The following is an 18,406-nucleotide window of genomic DNA, read 5'->3' as shown; positions in this document are numbered from 1 at the left end:
TTCTGATTTAACAGACACTGAGTGGGAGAGTCCAGTAATCATTAAATTTTAAAAGTACCCCCATATAAGAGATACTTAAGCATGTACCCTAGGGTCCCTAGATTTTCATAAAACCAACCAAAACGATGAATACCAGAGGCAACACAGTATACATTGGGAGGTGAGGGTAAAGCTCCCAATCTACAAGATGAAGGGACTGCAATCCAAACTGTGCACCTTTCTAGCTATTTCCTTTGGCAATTCTTTAAACTGTAAAGCCATTTCCTTTTCTGTAAAAAAAGGCAATGCTGATAACCCACAAATTATAAAGGTATACAAAAAATGTAAAAATGTGTCCAAAATTACTTATAGCACGATAGAAATATTTATAAATTATGATGGCCAATTTTTTTTTGTTGTTTCTTTTGTATAGGCTTGGGCATCAACGCTTGCACCAAACCACAGCAATGTGCCACTGGGGATGTCTGGGCTGGGAACACAGAGTACATCGCACCACCATAATCATTCATACTTTTGTTAAGAACAGAAAATTGTTGAGTTTCATGCACACAACCAACGAAAAATTTCACTGTGAAATGGAAAATTCCAAGTATGTACTGTGAAAACTACCTGGAGATTAAGTAGGTAGACAAGAACAAAGGATAAAGTGACTATGCTAGGCAATCTGGAGGATGAAAACGACCTTGAAAACACAACCATAGGATGTATGATCCAAGTTAAGTTACAAAATGTTATTTTCAGGGAACAATCAACTCAGTCTCCTTGGACTCCCAAGGCAATAAGGATGGGAAACCTTTCTTACATTTGTGCAACAAACATTTAGTGGATAACTAGTCCTTCAACACATGTAAGAATGCCAGCACAATGGACACATACAACTTCCTTTTTTATGGAACTAATAAGCCTGTGGCAGTTAAGACAAGTACAGAAGCAATTATGATGTGGTATGATGAATACTGTAACAAATAAGTGGATAATGAAGGCACTTAGGACCATCTAATGCAGCCCTGGAACATCAATGAAAGATTTCAATGTTCCAGACAAAACAGCATCTGAAAAGTTCTCAAACATGAGAAAAAAGCATGGTACATGCAAAGAACTAAAAATTATATAGATTTAAAGGTAGAAAGTTGCAAAATTTTCAGTGTGTTATTTCCTTCTTTAGGTTTACTCATACTCATCCTAGTTTTTTACTAATTCAAGTCTGGACACACACACACACACACACACACACACACACACACACACACACACACAGAGAGAACAGAATAAAAAGAAAGTTTAAAGGTTGCTCTTCTAGAAACCAAAAATAAGTATAATTTGCATAGTGCTATAAGTATTTTTGTCACATATTTAATTTAATCCACATGAAGTTCATATTCTAATAAATTTTATGGATTTAGAAATTAAAATGAGAAAAAAACACACCCTTCAAGTTATTAAACCTGAATTTAAGGAAACAGTACATATGACTTTAAATTCAATACATTAAATAAACCCTCAATCAGGATTTAATAACTGAGTGTTTCCCAGTTTTCTGAGATCTATTTGACCACGAAGGCAAGAATTTCATCAGTTATCTAGATACAAAAGTCCAAGGTTCAACCTCACAAATAAGAACAATTTAATCTGAAATTTATAAGGCTCTTCAATCATTTTCCTGTAGCTAGAATAGTGATTATTCTCCAAAACTGAGTAAATAATACTAAACTAAATTTTATGTAATATGACGCACCTGTTGACTTGAAAATTTCACTTTCGGATTGTTATCTATCTCCCATAAACCTTCATTAAAGCCTTTTCGTTTATTTGGTTTGCCGTACTTTTCCTTATTTTCTGAGTAAGGAAATATGTCCTTTGGGCCTAAAAAAGCACTAAAAAAGGAGGGGGGGAAATGTGAGTGTAAAGCAATCTCAAATATAAGTGATTAAATAGCACTACCCTATGAACGCAATTATCAAAAATTCTTAATCTAAAATGCATTAAAAATCATACATAAATTAAAGGTAGTCACAAATAATATTTAATTCCAAATGCTTTTATTAAATTCAGTCACAAACTCCTAGATCCATAATCCTAATTAAAAAAAACACACAAATTGCACAATGTCAATATACTGAATGCCACTAAACTGCACACTTAAAAATGGTAAATTTTGCTATAATTTTACAGATTTTACTATAAAAATGCATAAAAATGAAAAAAGATGTCACAAGACTGCATTAATCTATACATTTAAATGTATTCTAAATATAGTTTTACTACAAAGTAGTTTGGAATATTATACAACTCATAAAACATTGTCAATAAGGTATATTATGTGTATGTTTTAATATTTGTATATACATACAAGTAGATTTTTAGAAAATAAGTATGTTAAGACTTTTACTTTATTCAATGAGGGAATCAGATGTTGTAACTGGTTTGTTCATTCATATATATATACACACACAGACACATATATATTACAGTCAATTCTTGTATTCATGGTAATTATATTCTATAATGTCACCATGAACACTGAATTAAGGAATACTGTACCACTGCTCCAGGGTAAATACAGGGTAGGTTCCTCTGGTCACAACATTTTTGTCAACCAATCAGTACATAACATTGTTTTATGTGTTTCTGTTTAAAGACACCTTATTTAATATACACTGGTAATTCATTAACACTGAACTCACAGCCAACAGCTTACGTAACACGTATTTTCTCCATAAGGCAAAGCACAGGCTTCTTGCACTTACGAACACCAAATGGCACTTCAGCTACATTTGGGTACTATTATAAACGGCAAAATGACCAAGAAAAAGCACAAAAATACAAAAGCCGTGGCACTACAGACTGCAAAAAGGACACTTGTTTACAATATGAGAGCTGAAACAAGGTAAAGCATGGTCTTGGTTCAGCCTCAGCTAGGAATGTGTGCATCAAGTTACTCAAATTTTTTGCCATTTCACACACAGACATGACCGTGAAGGCGCCACAGGTATTGATTTGGGATTATAAATACATTTTAGTGAGCAGGCAAATTAATAAATATGGAACCCGTGAATGATGACAACTATTTTTTGTGTATATATACATATATATTTAAATATAATTCCCAGAACAACCCCATCATATATCTCCCTATGTCAGTCAGTTCTGTAGAAGTCTGTCAATCCTATAAAGGTAGATGCAGAGAATGTACCAGTTTTTTGCTATAATGGCTGATATATATGTATTCTCCAAAGCAAGAGGAAAATCAAATTACTACTCATTTCCTCTAAAATATGCTACAATTTAAGATTATTCATTACTAATTATCTATCACAAATTCCGTATCTGCTGAAATTCTTTAAGAATTAGGGACCTAATGACTATAGCTCACATTGCACTTTAGAATATTTTAAAAGGCTTTAAGATAAAATTTCAATAAAAAAGAGACTTAGGGCTCTACTTAAATATAATCAAATGCATATGTCAGCTTTATTATTTAAATTCTGCAATTTATAAATACTCAAAGTATCCATGTATTTTAACTGCACATCAGTTAAGGCACACTTAAATCATCACTATCTCATTTGATCTAGAAATGCAGACTTTTACTAGGCATCATTCATTCCTACCCATAATCTAAAATTAGAAAATTTAACACATTTAGTTAAAACAGTAAAGCAATTCCTCCTGCATAATTAGCTTCAAATTCCAAGTAGATGACTCTAGTTAAAACACCATCAAAAATAAAACATACTTCTAGTTAGAACAAAGCAATTCTCTCTCCTAAAACCCCATAACTCATAAGGTTAAAGATGACAAGGGACATTATCAACAGGTTTGAAAGCTGGGAAGACTTAAGAAAGTGGGATACTAAACAGCAATATAGAAGAAAGCGAGACAGTACCCTAATTTATAGTTCAAAATCCCCCAAGGGTTCAAAACTGATGGCATCAGGAACTTGAAGAAGTGGAAGGGACCTTAAATACTTAATAAAATTGCAGAAAAATGTCTTAAAACTTCAAACATGGGTCATTTTTAGATATGATTCTAAACCAAAAAGGTATTCAAAAGAGAAAACTGATTCTACCATGATGTTATTTAGCATATAAAGGTTTGACAGTTCAATTTATATAATTTTTCTTTCCCCAAAATAGGCAGTCCTCACTTTGTATGACAATGAGAGAACACAAAAATGACTGTGCAAGGCAATCTTATTGAACAATGGGAAAAATTACAATTGTTCCAAAACCTTCAAAAATTATCAAAACACTAAATGCACTGACAGTGTGTAAGGAAATTTTAAATATAGTAAAACTAATACTAATTATTTAGTACACTGTAATTTAAAACATTAGAAACATTGAGATTAAAGTGTTTCATGTCTTTGTAAAAAACTTAAGAATAGTTTGAACAGTGCTTGCCCCTTCTGATCACATAACTTATGACATGGAGTAAGCATATTTTCTATGCCTAAGGCAATGTGTCATACTCCTTTCTAAATCTGATCAGTTTCTAACATTTTGTCTTTTGTACTTTCAATGTTATGACATATCTTTAATGCTTTTTGTTGGCGTCACTTCCTCTGAGACATCTTCATCCTTTTTATTACAACCACTTTCCTCATTTATGTTGATACGCTTGCCATCCCTAAGTTGCTCTGGCTGTGTATCTAGTCTCCCCATATACAGCACATCTACATTCACAAGGTTATTATTCACAAGGCTATTTATTCTATAACTGCATTTACATTCAATTCAAATTTCACTTCTGGCATTATCAGTTTCTTTGTTGGCCGATTCCCCATCTTGTTTTTTCTTTAAATGTAACCTGGGTGGATATATCATTGAAAGACAAAGAGGCAACAACACTACTACACATTGTGCTATCTATGCTTGAATTGAGAAACAGATGCCCAATGACCAATCACCACGAAACTTCAAGAAAAGTGACATGCTATGCATCTGTTATTTACATCTTGATTTGTGGACTGAAGGACTAGCAACAAATTTTGTAGTCTACACAGTTAACAGTTAATATTCCAGAGTAAGTGAAATTTGAAACATTGTTGCGGGGACTGGCACTGTTTACCTAAACCATGGTGACCAAAATTTAAACATACTAGAACTATGCAAAGCTAAGGAATACCTGTATCCTTCTCTCCTCTTCATGCTTTGACTTTAAATTCTACTTTTATCAGACAGCAATGGCCCCACTCTTGCTTTCTTTGTGACATTATATTGTTACTTGGCCGTGACTTGTTTGAGCCTTGTCTCAGAAAATAAGACACAGGTAGTTTAATAGGATTAATCCAATCAAAAGGTCTTAAGAGAGAATTCTATTCACATAGTGTAGTCACTTATATTTGGTCTTATTCATACCACCTTGTTTTACATATACATTTTTATTACACTTGGTTAACCTTTATTCTTAATTTTGCAGAATAGGTTTTAAAAAACTTCTCTCCCTGCTCCTCCTCCAGTCAGGTTTTCAAGCACTACTTTCTATTATTTTACTATTATGTTCATATTATAAGTCATACTTAAATTTACGTTTATCAATATACCAAAAATTAAATAATTATGCCTTTCCAACTGAGAGAAGACCTTTGCAAATCTAAATAATTCATGTTAAATATACATGGTTAAAAAAATACTCACACATGAAAAGATGCTGAGTGTCATCAGCTATCAGTGAAATGTAAATCAAAACCAGAATAAGATACTACCTTCACACCCAATAGGATAGTTGTAATAAAAAAGACAATAACAAGTCTTGGCAAAGATACAGAGAAATTAGAATCCTCACACATAGCTGACAGAAATATAAAATGGTGCATAGCTGATCTGAAAAGTCTTGCAGGGACTTCCCTGGTGGTCCAGTGGCTAAGACTCCACACTCCCAATGCAGGGGGCCTGGGTTTGATCCTTGGTCAGGGAACTAGATCCCACACGCCACAACTAAAGATCCCACGTCCCGCAACTAAGAGCTAGCACAGCCAACAAAAAAAACAAAAAACAAACAAACAAAAAAGCCTGGCAATTCCTCAAAAGATTAAACTGTTACCATGTGACCCAGGAATTCCACTCCTACAGAAAAGACATGTCCACAGAAAAACTTGCTCACAAATGTTCACAGCAGCATTATTTATATTTGTCCAAAGTAGAAACAATCCAAATATCAACTGATGAATGGATACAGACCAATACAATGGAATATTTGGCAATACTGTAAAGACAAAGTACATGCTACAAAATATAGATGAACCTTGAAAACACTATGCTAGGGCTTCCCTGGTGGCGCAGTGGTTGAGGGTCCGCCTGCCGATGCAGGGGACATGGGTTCGTGCCCCAGTCCGGGAGGATCCCACATGCCGCGGAGCGGCTGGGCCCGTGAGCCATGGCCGCTGAGCCTGCGCGTCCGGAGCCTGTGCTCCACAACGGGAGAGGCCACAGCAGTGAGAGGCCCGCGTACCACAAAACAAAAACAAAAACATTATGCTAAGTTTAAAAAAAAAAGGTCATTAAAGACCTCATATTGTATAGTTCAATTTATATGAAATGCTCAGAACAGGCAAAGTGATTAGTGGTTCCCTATGGCAAGACAGGAGGGAGAAAGGAGAAATGCAAAGTATCTGCTAATGAGTACAGGGTCTGTTTTTGGGGTGATGAAGATGTTCTAAAACTGTGCTAATGTCTACACTACTCTCTGGATATACTAAGATCTATTGAATTGTACGTTTTAACTGGATTAATTGTTTGGGATATGAATTACATCTCAATAAAGCTGTTAAAATATTTTTCAGTGAATACCACATCCCATCAAAGAAAACAAAAATGATCCAGAATTTTACCAACTACAGATAGCCACTGTTTTCACCCACTTGTTTGTTGCATATATACAGATATAAACATGTCATTTTAATGGATATGATACATACTCATCCATAAATACTTTCTCAAATTATAATGAACATCTTTTCATGTCAACAATTACTTAACAGCTAAATGCTATTTCATTGAATAGCTTTCCCAAAATTTATCTACTGTTGGACCATTTTCTATATCAAATTTTCTATTATAAAATGCAGCTATAGTAAATAATGTATTGCTCAATCTTTTCACATATCTTCCTAATAAATTCTAAGTAGAACTGTTGGCTCAAATGATATGCTCAAGACTACAGAGCTCCTTAATGAGACTCAAAAAACTATGGTGGATGAAAAAAGAATCCTCCCATGTTGTCACCACAAAAAAAGAAATGACTAATTAAGGGACCTGATGGAGATGTTAGCTAATGCTATGGTGGCAGGTAATCATATTGCAATATATAAATGTATCAAATCATGGTGGTAATATTGCAATATATAAATGTATCAAAATCAACACACCTTAAACTTATACAATATATATCAATTACATTTCAATTTAAAAAAAGAAGAAAACACACACACACACACAAAGAATCCTCTCCAGGGATGCAATCCCACAGGTTTGGTGCACAGGGCTCAGACTAGTTTTTAAACAGCCAGCGCTAGTCCCCAAGGGCACAACCTTATGTGGCTGTGGCTCTGATTCATTCTTCAAAGCATTCCATTTTTAAATGACATATAAATCTCAAAGAAAGTATACTAAAACAGTAACAGGTCTAAGGGTTGTTTCTAAAAAATAGTAGTAAAAATGACTGTTTCCTTTGTAGAGAACTCTTTTAACATTGTTTTTAAAATTTTTACAATGAAAAGATATACATTAATTCAAAGTACATTACCCACCAAATTCCAGAGCTGAAAGGAACACTTAGGGATCACCAAGATCCTCCTTTTAAAGATTAGAAAACTGAAGGCCAGAAAGATTAACTGACGCAGGCAAGGTTATCTAGCTATTAAACAGCATAGCCTCCACTCTATACAACGTTCCCTTAAAAAGGTTTCAGGGTTTCCTTTAACCACTGTAATATAGTCTTTGAAATATCTACTAATAAAATATTGATGTTATATCCCTATACGTATGAACTCATTTCAAATACCAATGTCAAAGCACAAGGATCAAAGCTCATGTAAAATGTCCTAAGAAAAGAGCAAATCATTAACTACAGTACTAATGTTATAATTCTGAAGCAACTTAAAGCCTGCAAGTGTGTTTCTTACGTGGCATATGCCTGAAGACCATAAGTGTGTTCCTGTGTATCCCAATTCTCACAGAATGTAAGTAAACAGAAAAGCAGTTCTCTCTCTAAAGTCACTTTTTGGAAAAAATGTAAATACCCACGAAAACATACACATACATGTCTCACAAAAACTCAGTTATCACACACCTAGAACCTTTCCTTTAAAGCAAACCAGAGTTGCACATAAAAAATGGGATGCCAGGGGGCTTCCCTGGTGGCGCAGTGGTTGGGAGTCTGCCTGCCGATGCAAGGGACACGGGTTCGTGCCCCCCACCCCGCCCCGGTCCGGGAAGATCCCACATGCCGCAGAGCGGCTAGGCCAGTGAGCCATGGCCGCTGAGCCTGCGCGTCCGGAGCCTGTGCTCCACAACGGGAGAGGCCACAACAGTGGGAGGCCCGCGTACCACAGGAAAAAAAAAAAAAAAAAAGGGATGCGAATGCTTTTCAGAGCTAAAGACATGAAGCTCAAAACTCATTTAATGTTGCCAAGTCATATTATAATACAGAAACGTCTACCTTTTAAAACATTGATTCTAACTTGCTGCTTCATGTCTCTATTATTATTAAATCACAAAATAGGAAACATACTGTTTTAAACTAGATTTTATAACAGCACACACTATTTTATAATAGAAGATGATGCAACAGACAATTGATACATCTACTATGTGCCATGAACCTGACAGTATAGAGATGAAAAAACAGTTCCTCTCATTATATAAGGCTCATGAGAAACCATACAAGCCCCTCACCAACACATACAGCGATGTCTGTAGTACAGAAACTGTATAGAAAAACTAGTGTAGGGGAAAATAAAATCCTATCCTTATGATTCATTTCTTTATTCCTTTCTTGTGGACAGGTTATACAAAAAACCGACCAACAAGCAGTACTTCCCCCATTCACCTTCACTCCTAAAACTGTACATTAGGCAGGTTTTGAAACAGCCTGTGATGGATATTTTTATGGTTCCTAGAACTGTGCATCTAACATCTTTGAATTAAGACAAGAGCAGTAAGGAGATAAAAGCGGCAAAAACACCATCTTCATTTAAAATTTTCTGACTTTAGAGAAATAAATAGACCTTAGATGAGAGTATTCCCTCAATTAGCAATGGTAATTAGTCAGCAAAACTCAAACTGCACTGCAAACAATAAACACAAGTATTAGTCGTGAAAAAATAATATGCAACATTACCTTTAACTATTAATAGCTTAGCTGACATATACTTAGTGTTTAATACATGCCAAGCACTATTCTAAGCATCTTTCATGTAGTATCTTGTTTGCACCTCAAATTCTGAGGTCAAGTATTTTATTATTCCCATTTTACAAGTAAGGTAGAGAAGGACACAAGGCTAGGTAACCTGCCCAAGGTCATATAGCAGATATATGGCAGGATTCAAAGACAGCCTTACGATCCGTTGTCTTAAAAACTATACAAATGCCAGTTAATGGACAGCAAATTCATAATCCATAAATGATTTTATCTAGGTCATAGAGCTGTCAATCTATCACCAAACATTTATTTAACAGCTACTATGTGCCAGGCACTTAAGCAAATGATGACAAACAAGATAGACAAGGTCCCTACTCTCCAAGCTTTTCACTTGTGAGTGAAGGAAAAGAAAAAAATTTCAGTCATCAGTGCAATGGAGAAAAAGCATAAAAAGGAGGATTTGAGCTAAGATCTAAATGACTGAAAACCTGAAGACATATCTTTCCCAACAAAGAGGAAACAGTCAAGAAGGACTTGAGACAAGATGAAATATATTTGTGTAACAGTGAAAAAAACATGATGAGGTTGGAAAGGTAAACACAGACTAGTTCATATAGGGTCTCATAAATAGCATTTGTTGAAAAAACTTGGGAGTTTTGTTTGTAATAATGCAGCCACTGACAGGTTTTGGACAGAGAAATGACACGATCTGACTGGAATATCAAGTTCACTTTGACTATACATTACGAGTGAAAACCGAGACCAAGATAGGATTAGGGGGTTTCCCTGGTGGCGCAGTGGTTAAGAATCCACCTGCCAACGCAGGGGACACGGGTTCGAACCCTGGTCCGGGAAGATCCCACATGCTGCGGAGCAACTAAGCCCGTGCACCACAACTACTGACCCTGCGCGCCATAACTACTGAAGCCCGCACACCACAACTACTGAAGGCTGCACGCCTAGAGCCCATGCTCCGCAACGAGAGAAGCCACTGCAATGAGAAGCCCGCGCACCACAATGAAGAGTAGCCCCCACTCGCCGCAACTAGAGAAAGCCCGTGAACAGCAACAAAGACCCAATGCAGCCAAAAATAAATAAATAAATTTATTTTTTAAAAAAAGATAGGAGTAGGACACTATTTCTAAAACTAACTGCAGCATGAACTTAAGTGGTAGTAGAAGAGATGGAAAAAAGTAGATCAGAATGCACATTAAAGGAAAAGAACAAGACATGCTGACTGACTAGATGTGGGGAGGAAGGGAAAAGACTGTAATAGGAAATCAGGGATAACACCACGATTTTTGCCTCCGGCAAAGTCCTGCATCCTTGTCTCATTTACTAAGAATCTGTTTTGAATATATTAGTTTTAAGATACCTAGTAGGCCATCATGTTTGGTATACATAAGGGCTCATTGTTATCTAATATTCAAAACTTGGCTGGATGAATTTACTGTGAAAGGTATAAAACACCATGAAAAGTCAGATGGTTGCACGTCAGGAAAAGAGTGCAATTACAAAAGGATTCTGCTCCAAATTAACAATAAAAAAACTTAATCTATAAATAAGTTATGAATAAGTACAGTTTTCTAAATTGCCATTTCTTCTTCTATGTTCTTCCTTTCCCATCCCCCTAACTACAGGCTATTAGAACAAACTCCTATTTATACAAATTCCAAATTGAAAGGTTCATATAACTGCCCTCCCAACTTTTGAGGGGGGCGGAAAGGCAAATAATTAGTGAGATCTAGTTTCTAAAAATCAACCTTAAGTACCAAACAAAAAGTGAAGTCACCAGACCAACAGATACAACAGCACTGCCTTTCCAAAGGTAATGGTGTGCTTGTGAGATCACCAAGGCACAAAAATTACAGGTGCGTTTTGAAGTGAAAATTTATTAGCATTAGCTTAATTTTTTTAAATTTATTTATTTTTTATTTTTGGCTGCGCTGGGTCTGTTGCTGCACCTGGGTTTTTCTCTAGTTGAGGCGAGCAGGGGCTACTCTTTGCTGCAGTGCACCGGCTTCTCATTGCGGTGGCCTCCCTTGTTGCGGAGCGCTGGTTCTAGAGCGCAGGCTCAGTAGTTGTGGCACACGGACTTAGTTGTTCCGTGGCATGTAGGATCTTCCCAGACCAGGGCTCAAACCCGTGTCCCCTGCATTGGCAGGCGGATTCTTAACCACTGTGCCACCAGGGAAGCCCCATTAGCTTAATTTTAAAGTTATACTTTAATATCCTGAATATATTCTAATTCTTGAATATTAGTAATTCACTGTCTTCATTAACCACTTAATACCACTGTTTTGTTACTAACCAAACAATGCTTATGAAAATTTAATTATTTGGTGTAGTCTGTTCTGGTTTATAATTCACAGATATTTACAACATAAAAATCCTCACTTTTAAATGTTGGGGAAGGGATGATCGTTCTGCTAAATTTAGCATAAAAATTAACTATGTGTTCTATGGTACTATAAGCATACATAAAAATTCTAGGGAATGTCTACTCACTTTACTCTGATAAAGTGTTCCCAAACTTCACAGGCACCAGAAGTATCTGGAAGGCTAGTTAGAACAGACTGCTGGGCCCCACACCTCAGCTTCTGCTTCAAGTGAGGTCCAAGAATTTGCATGCGTACTATCTGAAGTTCCCATGTGCTGTTTCCATGTGGGGTGCAGCTTGACCTGGTACCACACTTTGAAAACCCCTACTCAAATAGAGAGTACACAGTTTTTCATTAAAAGATATCTTTCCCTATTAAATTTATGGAAGAGTTTTAAACAGCAGATTATCCTAGAGAATCAGAAACTCATCATTTTTTTACAAATTAAATTTTTATATTCAGAGGATATACCTGGATCCAACTCAAAGTAATTACGGTGAAGGCCAATACAATTCTGGACTCAAAACTGTATTTTAAAGCAGATAATTACATGGCACTGTATGATATCATTCATATGAAATGTCCAGAATTGGCAAAAATAGACAGACAATAAACTAGTGGGTATCCTGGGCTGGAGGGGGAGGGAATGAAGAGTGACTGCTAATGGTTATGGAAATAAATATACTAAAACCCACGGAATTATACACTTTAAGAAGTGAACTTTATGATGTAAAGTACATATTAATAAAGCTATTTCTTAAAATTATGTGAAAGTTCATACAGTAGCTAAGCAACATTAAATAAATGTTGCCACTGTACACACTCTAAGGAATATATAATTCTAATTAGAGCATCACCAGTTTTGTTTCACCTGATCCCAGGTAAACAAGTCTACTTTACCAAAATTATTGCAAATTCTAAACTTAAAGTTCAAAATCAACGAGGTTATATACAACTTGTAAGGCTATTAAAATACAGGCACATAGTATATTATTTCTCAAAACTAAGGAGATAGCCCCTGGAGTAATCCTCTGCACCCAGAAGTAACAGTTCAATATTCTATTGCAAATTTTTGTGTGTGTGTGCAATTTTTGAAAAATTAATTTGCTTCACCAAATCAGTTCTCTGCCCACAAATCCACCAGGGGCAGCCGAGCAGTAACAGTGGCTCTCAGGACCATATAAATACACACAGAAGGAACTATCCAGATTTCTTCTCACCTTTCCCACAATATACCATTTGTGTGGCTAAAATCAAAGCCTAAAATAGGGTGCCAGGTTGTCATGAAAAGCACTAATTATACTAAATATGAATACTGAATGCCTCGTTAGAACTTCCCTTATATATTTTCATCCATCAGTTATTCTTCTGATTGATGAGAGGATCAATGTACATCTTTTTTAAATTTATTATTTTTTTATTAGTTTCTGCTTTATAACAAAGTGAATCAGTTATACATATACATCTGTTCCCATATCCCTTCCCTACATCTTTCTTTTATGATTAGGACATCCATTTCAATAAAAGTTAAATCTACAGTGTCTAATTGTTCTACCATAAAAATAAATTTTAAAAGGAAACTTGAAGACTTTTTTCCAAGTTCAAAGATGATTTTAACGTCTCCTGTTACTTTATTATTTTCTCTCTGAATTAATCTCTACTTGTTTTTCGTTATATGCCCACAGAACGTGCTAAATTAACTCTGATTTGCTTTTAGAGCTAAAAGGACTTACGTCTCATGAGTTCCAAAAAAGAAAATGGGTAGTTTGTTTGTGGGTGGTTTTACAGCTCCATCAGGAACTTCATCTACCTAAAAAAAAGATCAGAAAAATTAAAATCTTTTACATCATACGCACGTAAACACATCAGAATAAACTGAAAACAAGACATCCAAAAGGGATCTGCTATAAAATGGACCAGTTCTACAGGTCCACAATCCCTTACCTCCAGTTCTGAAACCCAAGAAGCTCTGAAAACCATTATTTCTCTCAAAACTCATTTGGTAGCAAAACCTGGATTGACACTGAAGCTATTCCATCATTTCTTTTATCCACCTAGCATTTCTACTGATGCTTCTCCACAGAAATATCATGTTAGATTACCATGTGCCATCCCAGACCCCACTAGGAGCAAGATATATGGCATATGTACCATCATTACCTTTCTAAAATCCCGAAGTTCTGAATTTTTTTTTCTTTTTTTTTTGCGGTACACGGGCCTCTCACTGCTGTGGCCTCTCCCATTGCGGAGCACAGGCTCCGGACGCGCAGGCTCAGCGGCCATGGCTCACGGGCCCAACCGCTCTGCGGCATGTGGGATCTTCCCAGACCAGGGCACGAACCCGTGTCCCCTGCATCGGCAGGCGGACTCCTAACCACTGCGCCACCAGGGAAGCCCGTTCTGAATTTTTAAACACATCTGGCCCTAAGAATTCCAGATAAGGGAGTCTGAACCTATTCAAAAATTTTAAATGCTATTTCTGCAGGGAGGCTACCCAAATATAGGAGACATTAACAAGTTTAAAACAGTATTTCTCCAAGTCTGAAACACATATTCTGAAAAGATCTTAGACCTACATGGCTGAATCACATGAGGTTACCTGTTCCTTTTTCATTTCTCTTTTAATACTTTAATACTTCTAATTAAGTAAGGAAGAAAGTATCAGGTACTGTTATGTCTAACACATCTGTAATACTTGATACTTTCGCTTACCAGAGTTAAGGCCATCAGGCAGTAGTATTTAGCCAGAATTTAACATTTCTACTTCATTATTTATTTATTTAAACTTCATAATAACATTTCTATTTCAGAACTTTCATAATTTCAAAGACACTTTAATTTAAAAAATCAGCTGACTATTAAGAAGGGTACAGACCACCAGCAGACCTATGATGCTCCACATGCATTATCATGTTTAAGAAAAGACCATGAGGGTGATGTTGGCAATCTGAAGGTTTCAGACATCAATAAGAATCGTTGGCACCCAAGACCCTTGGGAACTTAACTTCCCCACCTATATGAAGATTATACTGTCTTTTCAACTTTGTGACAAATTGTTAAATTGTGAAAATCCTCAGAGGCCTTAAGATAAGGGATATATTTGTCACCTCAGCTCATATGCTTTCTGCCAGCAAACAGCTTTAAAAGTTTATGCAAATGTCCAGCACCTAAAGAGTTTAATAAATGCTAGGCAATTTTTTTAAGCTGACTTTAAAAACGATTACTACTGGTACAGGATTACAAGAATGTGCAAGACTTAAAAAGTAATGAAGCCTGGGATACACAGGCAGAAAACGTTAAAATCAAAACTGGAACAATGACTGTCACCTTCACAGCTGAGACCTTAAATACATATTTAAACTCTCTAAAGCAAAGACTTAGAATTCATAAGATTGGAGAGAAGACAGAAAAAGGAACATAATTCTTAGACACAGACAATATCAAAACTAAATTCAACTGCTTCTCAGAAAAAAAGGGGAAAAGGAAAGAGACTAAAATTTCCCATTTCAATCCAAATTAAAATGTTAAATATAGAATTTATTAAAGAAAGAAAGAAAATACTCTGGCCCTCCTAAGGCTACTCTATTTTGCTTTTATTAGCATTCTTAGTCACCTAACAGACTGAAGCATGTGGGGAAGATGATTTAGAAGAGTAGATAATTTTTTAAACATTTTCATTTGGTTTTTAACTGCACTGTCGCATGGAAATCTGAATAAAGATGTACCCCATATACCGGATTTTATAACACCTCAAAATAAATGATGCTAAAACCACAAAAAAAGTATTTTGCAGGGGCCTTAAACCTGCTCAGTTTCCCTGTGCTCTTTACTTAAACATGAAAGTAAAGAGCGGACCTGCAAAACAACATAAGGTGTTTTTTAGCGTATGATTTACGTACTAAGGATTGGGAGGGTGTGTAATAAGGAAATTCAGTTTGTATGTATTGCTCTGGAAAAGCTTACAAACTACCTGGAGGTCAAAGAATGCACATAAGAGTTAAAATTAAAGGTTATCACAAAGGAAATAAAGTGTCAAATAGACAGACGAATTATGATTAAGGATTTTTTCAATAAGACTCCACTGAAAAGGTAGACTTAACAGACTCGGGAAAAAAAAAATCTTTCCAGGCTGGGGAGGGAAACCAGTAAACCTGAGTCTGTAAAGAGCTGGATGGGAAAAATTAAGAAACAGTGAATATTTTATATTTGGATAGCACTCAGCAACTCACTCCGTGATTCTCTGTAACCAATGGTTACTTTTCCTCCCAACTGACATAATTAAAACTACAGGATTTAATTATCTTTAAGAAATACAGTCCTCAAAGAAGAGTAAATTAGTGGAAATTACAACTTTAGAATTTCTCATGTATATATTTAAGAAGGACCTTGAGCTTACTAATCTAATTGAGCTCAACATTTGCTAGGTTCTATCACTACCTTAGAACCTGAGTCCTACCATAACCTAAAAGATCTTTTCCTGAAAATGGTACTTAGATATTTTAGACAGTCTCTATTCCTAAATGTTACAAAAAACCCTCAGTCCTTAATCACCTCTCTGCACTACATGTGAACCCAGGAATATGGGTCTACTCCTCCTTTTGCCTGTGGGAAACAATCAGAGAGGTAAAACAACTTCTTCAAGGTCATAAGGCAAACTTCACCAATAAAAACGTGAAAATAAACTTTCTAGACGTTCCGTGATGCCACCTTATTGTAACATTTTCAAGAATATCCAGTCCTATATCTTATTAAACAAGTCAATCCAGAAGGTCTCATCAACCATAAATCAGGAAAGAATACCTATGTTAATTTAATCACGTAGAACTCTTTTGACCACCAATAGTTTGCATAGATTTCACTGGTATTTTGCATTTTACTCAAAGTTAAGAAAATGCCTGTTTCCTTAATTTTTAAACACAAAATCCATACTTGATTATTATCACCTACAATGGAACACTAATGGCATCACCTTGAAATATTTCATATTAAGAAAACCTGCCAAAGTCTGTCAAAAACAAACCATAGGAAAATACCTAAGTATGTATAAACACCTGAATTTTTAAATTACATGGAAGATTAGTGGGCAAAAAACTAAAATAAAAGGTCAGGTTACAAATGAGACTAAGTGAAAGCGAGGGAGAGAAAGGACACGAGAAAAAAAAATTGAGAAAAGGGTATATATAGGAAGTAGGCCTCTGAGGAAGGTAGCACCGCTAAACGCGAAGGCTAAAAATCACTTACTCGAGCTGGCCAATGAGGGTAACCTTTCATCTTGGCGAAGATGAGGTCCCCAGGTTTGAAATCGCGAGTCATGTTTCGGGGGCGAGGCCGAGGGTCCGAGCACAGGGAGGAGGTGTGGCGGTGCGGACTGCGAGGAGATGCGGGAGGGTGGACGGCAGCCGAGGCTCCCGCGGCGGCGGGAGGGGGAGGATGCCTCGGGGTGTCCCGACGCGCCTGCGAGGGAGAGCATGGAGGGCGATTAAAGCTCAGAAACCCGAAGGGAGGGGCCGTAAAGGGAGGGATGGGGGAAGGGGGGGAGGAGGGGGAGGGGGTGGGGAGGGGGGTGGTAGAGTGAGGGGAGAGCCGCCTCACGCTCCTCCCGCGCGAGTGCGCGGCCTCCGCAGCCCGAGAGCTAGCTCTCCAGGCTTCGCAAGGTCCACCGCTCGACGACCAAAAAGACGCCACCACCTGAGGCAGAGATGCTTCTCAGCCCCGAATTCCCCTTTCTCCCGCCCCATATTTCCTCTGGCTTTTTTCCCCCAAGCTTAAGCCCCGAGAGGGTGGGGGGTCGGCGGGAAGAAAAAGATGGCAAAAGGCAAGGGAACGTTCTCCTCCCATCCACACACGGCCTCTCCCCCAGCCTTCTTCCCTACGGTCGCAGCCCCGGGCCGAAGCCTCTGCTCCCGGGCGGGCCGCGGCCACTTCCCCGCTACAGCCAGGAGTGAGGCCACCGAGGGGGGGCGGGGCGAGTCCCCGCCGCCCGCTCACCTGCCGGGGCCGCGAGCGCTGAGGCTGCGGTGGCGGGCCGGCCGCCTCTGCCCGCGTCCACGCAAGCCACCTGCGCCACCAGCTGCCGCAGAGGCGTCTCAACAACTCCGAATAGCAAACGCCGCTACCGCCGCCGCCGCCGTCGCTGCGCTGCTCCCGCGCGGCTCCCGCTCGGCGCCCGCTAGCACTGGGGCGGGACCAACTGCTAGCCGACGGAGGGGGGATAACGCAACAACCGCCGAAGGTATGTGGCTTCGAAACGGGACTTCAGGAGACCCTAGATCCCCAAGTTCGCTTTTTCCTAACAGGTGCAGCCTGATGGAGAGAGATAAGAGTGAGAAGGAACAAAGAAGGGGGAGCAAACAGCTTGGCCCGCTGTGGCTCCCCCCTGCGGTTTGCGGAGTGGTCGGGCCCGGCCCGCCCCTGCTGGCTGCTCTGCGTGTGTGTATTTGTATGTGTACTGTATGTAAAAGGCGGGGAGGGAGGAAACGATTGTTGTGGACGGGGTTTGGGGGCGGGTATACGGGCCTCCAGCCCTTGGCTGTGTGTTGGAGAGAATCTGGCAGCCTAAGCTGCATGTTCTTGCATCGTTTCCCAGGGTGGAGAGGTTTTTAATGCTGCACTTGCGCGGTTTGCACCATCCAAAAAAGAACTGTACAAAAACCCATAGATGA

General features: G+C 38.0%; 1 protein-coding gene across 4 annotated transcripts in view; it reads right to left on the bottom strand.

The window, feature by feature from the left end:
* The window catches only part of PSIP1 (PC4 and SRSF1 interacting protein 1), a 39,421-nt gene extending 21,504 nt beyond the window's left edge, over positions 1 to 17,917 (bottom strand). For 2 of the 4 annotated variants that reach the window (XM_081237185.1, XM_081237186.1), the window contains exons 1-4: positions 17,733 to 17,917; positions 16,986 to 17,198; positions 13,478 to 13,554; positions 1,736 to 1,874 (exon numbers count right to left, since the gene is read on the bottom strand). In XM_081237185.1, the coding sequence (XP_081093311.1) occupies positions 1,736 to 1,874; positions 13,478 to 13,554; positions 16,986 to 17,057 (288 nt within the window). In that variant the 5' untranslated portion in view covers positions 17,058 to 17,198; positions 17,733 to 17,917. The remainder of the gene's footprint in view (positions 1 to 1,735; positions 1,875 to 13,477; positions 13,555 to 16,985; positions 17,199 to 17,732) is intronic. The other 2 variants (XM_081237187.1, XM_081237188.1) reach the window with 1 other exon arrangement.
* Between the last annotated feature and the right edge of the window lie 489 nt (positions 17,918 to 18,406).

This window comes from Mesoplodon bidens, assembly GCF_964165515.1.
Source record: "Mesoplodon bidens genome assembly, chromosome: 6".
NCBI lineage: Eukaryota > Metazoa > Chordata > Mammalia > Artiodactyla > Ziphiidae > Mesoplodon > Mesoplodon bidens.
This window is presented reverse-complemented; position numbering and strand designations above follow the sequence as displayed.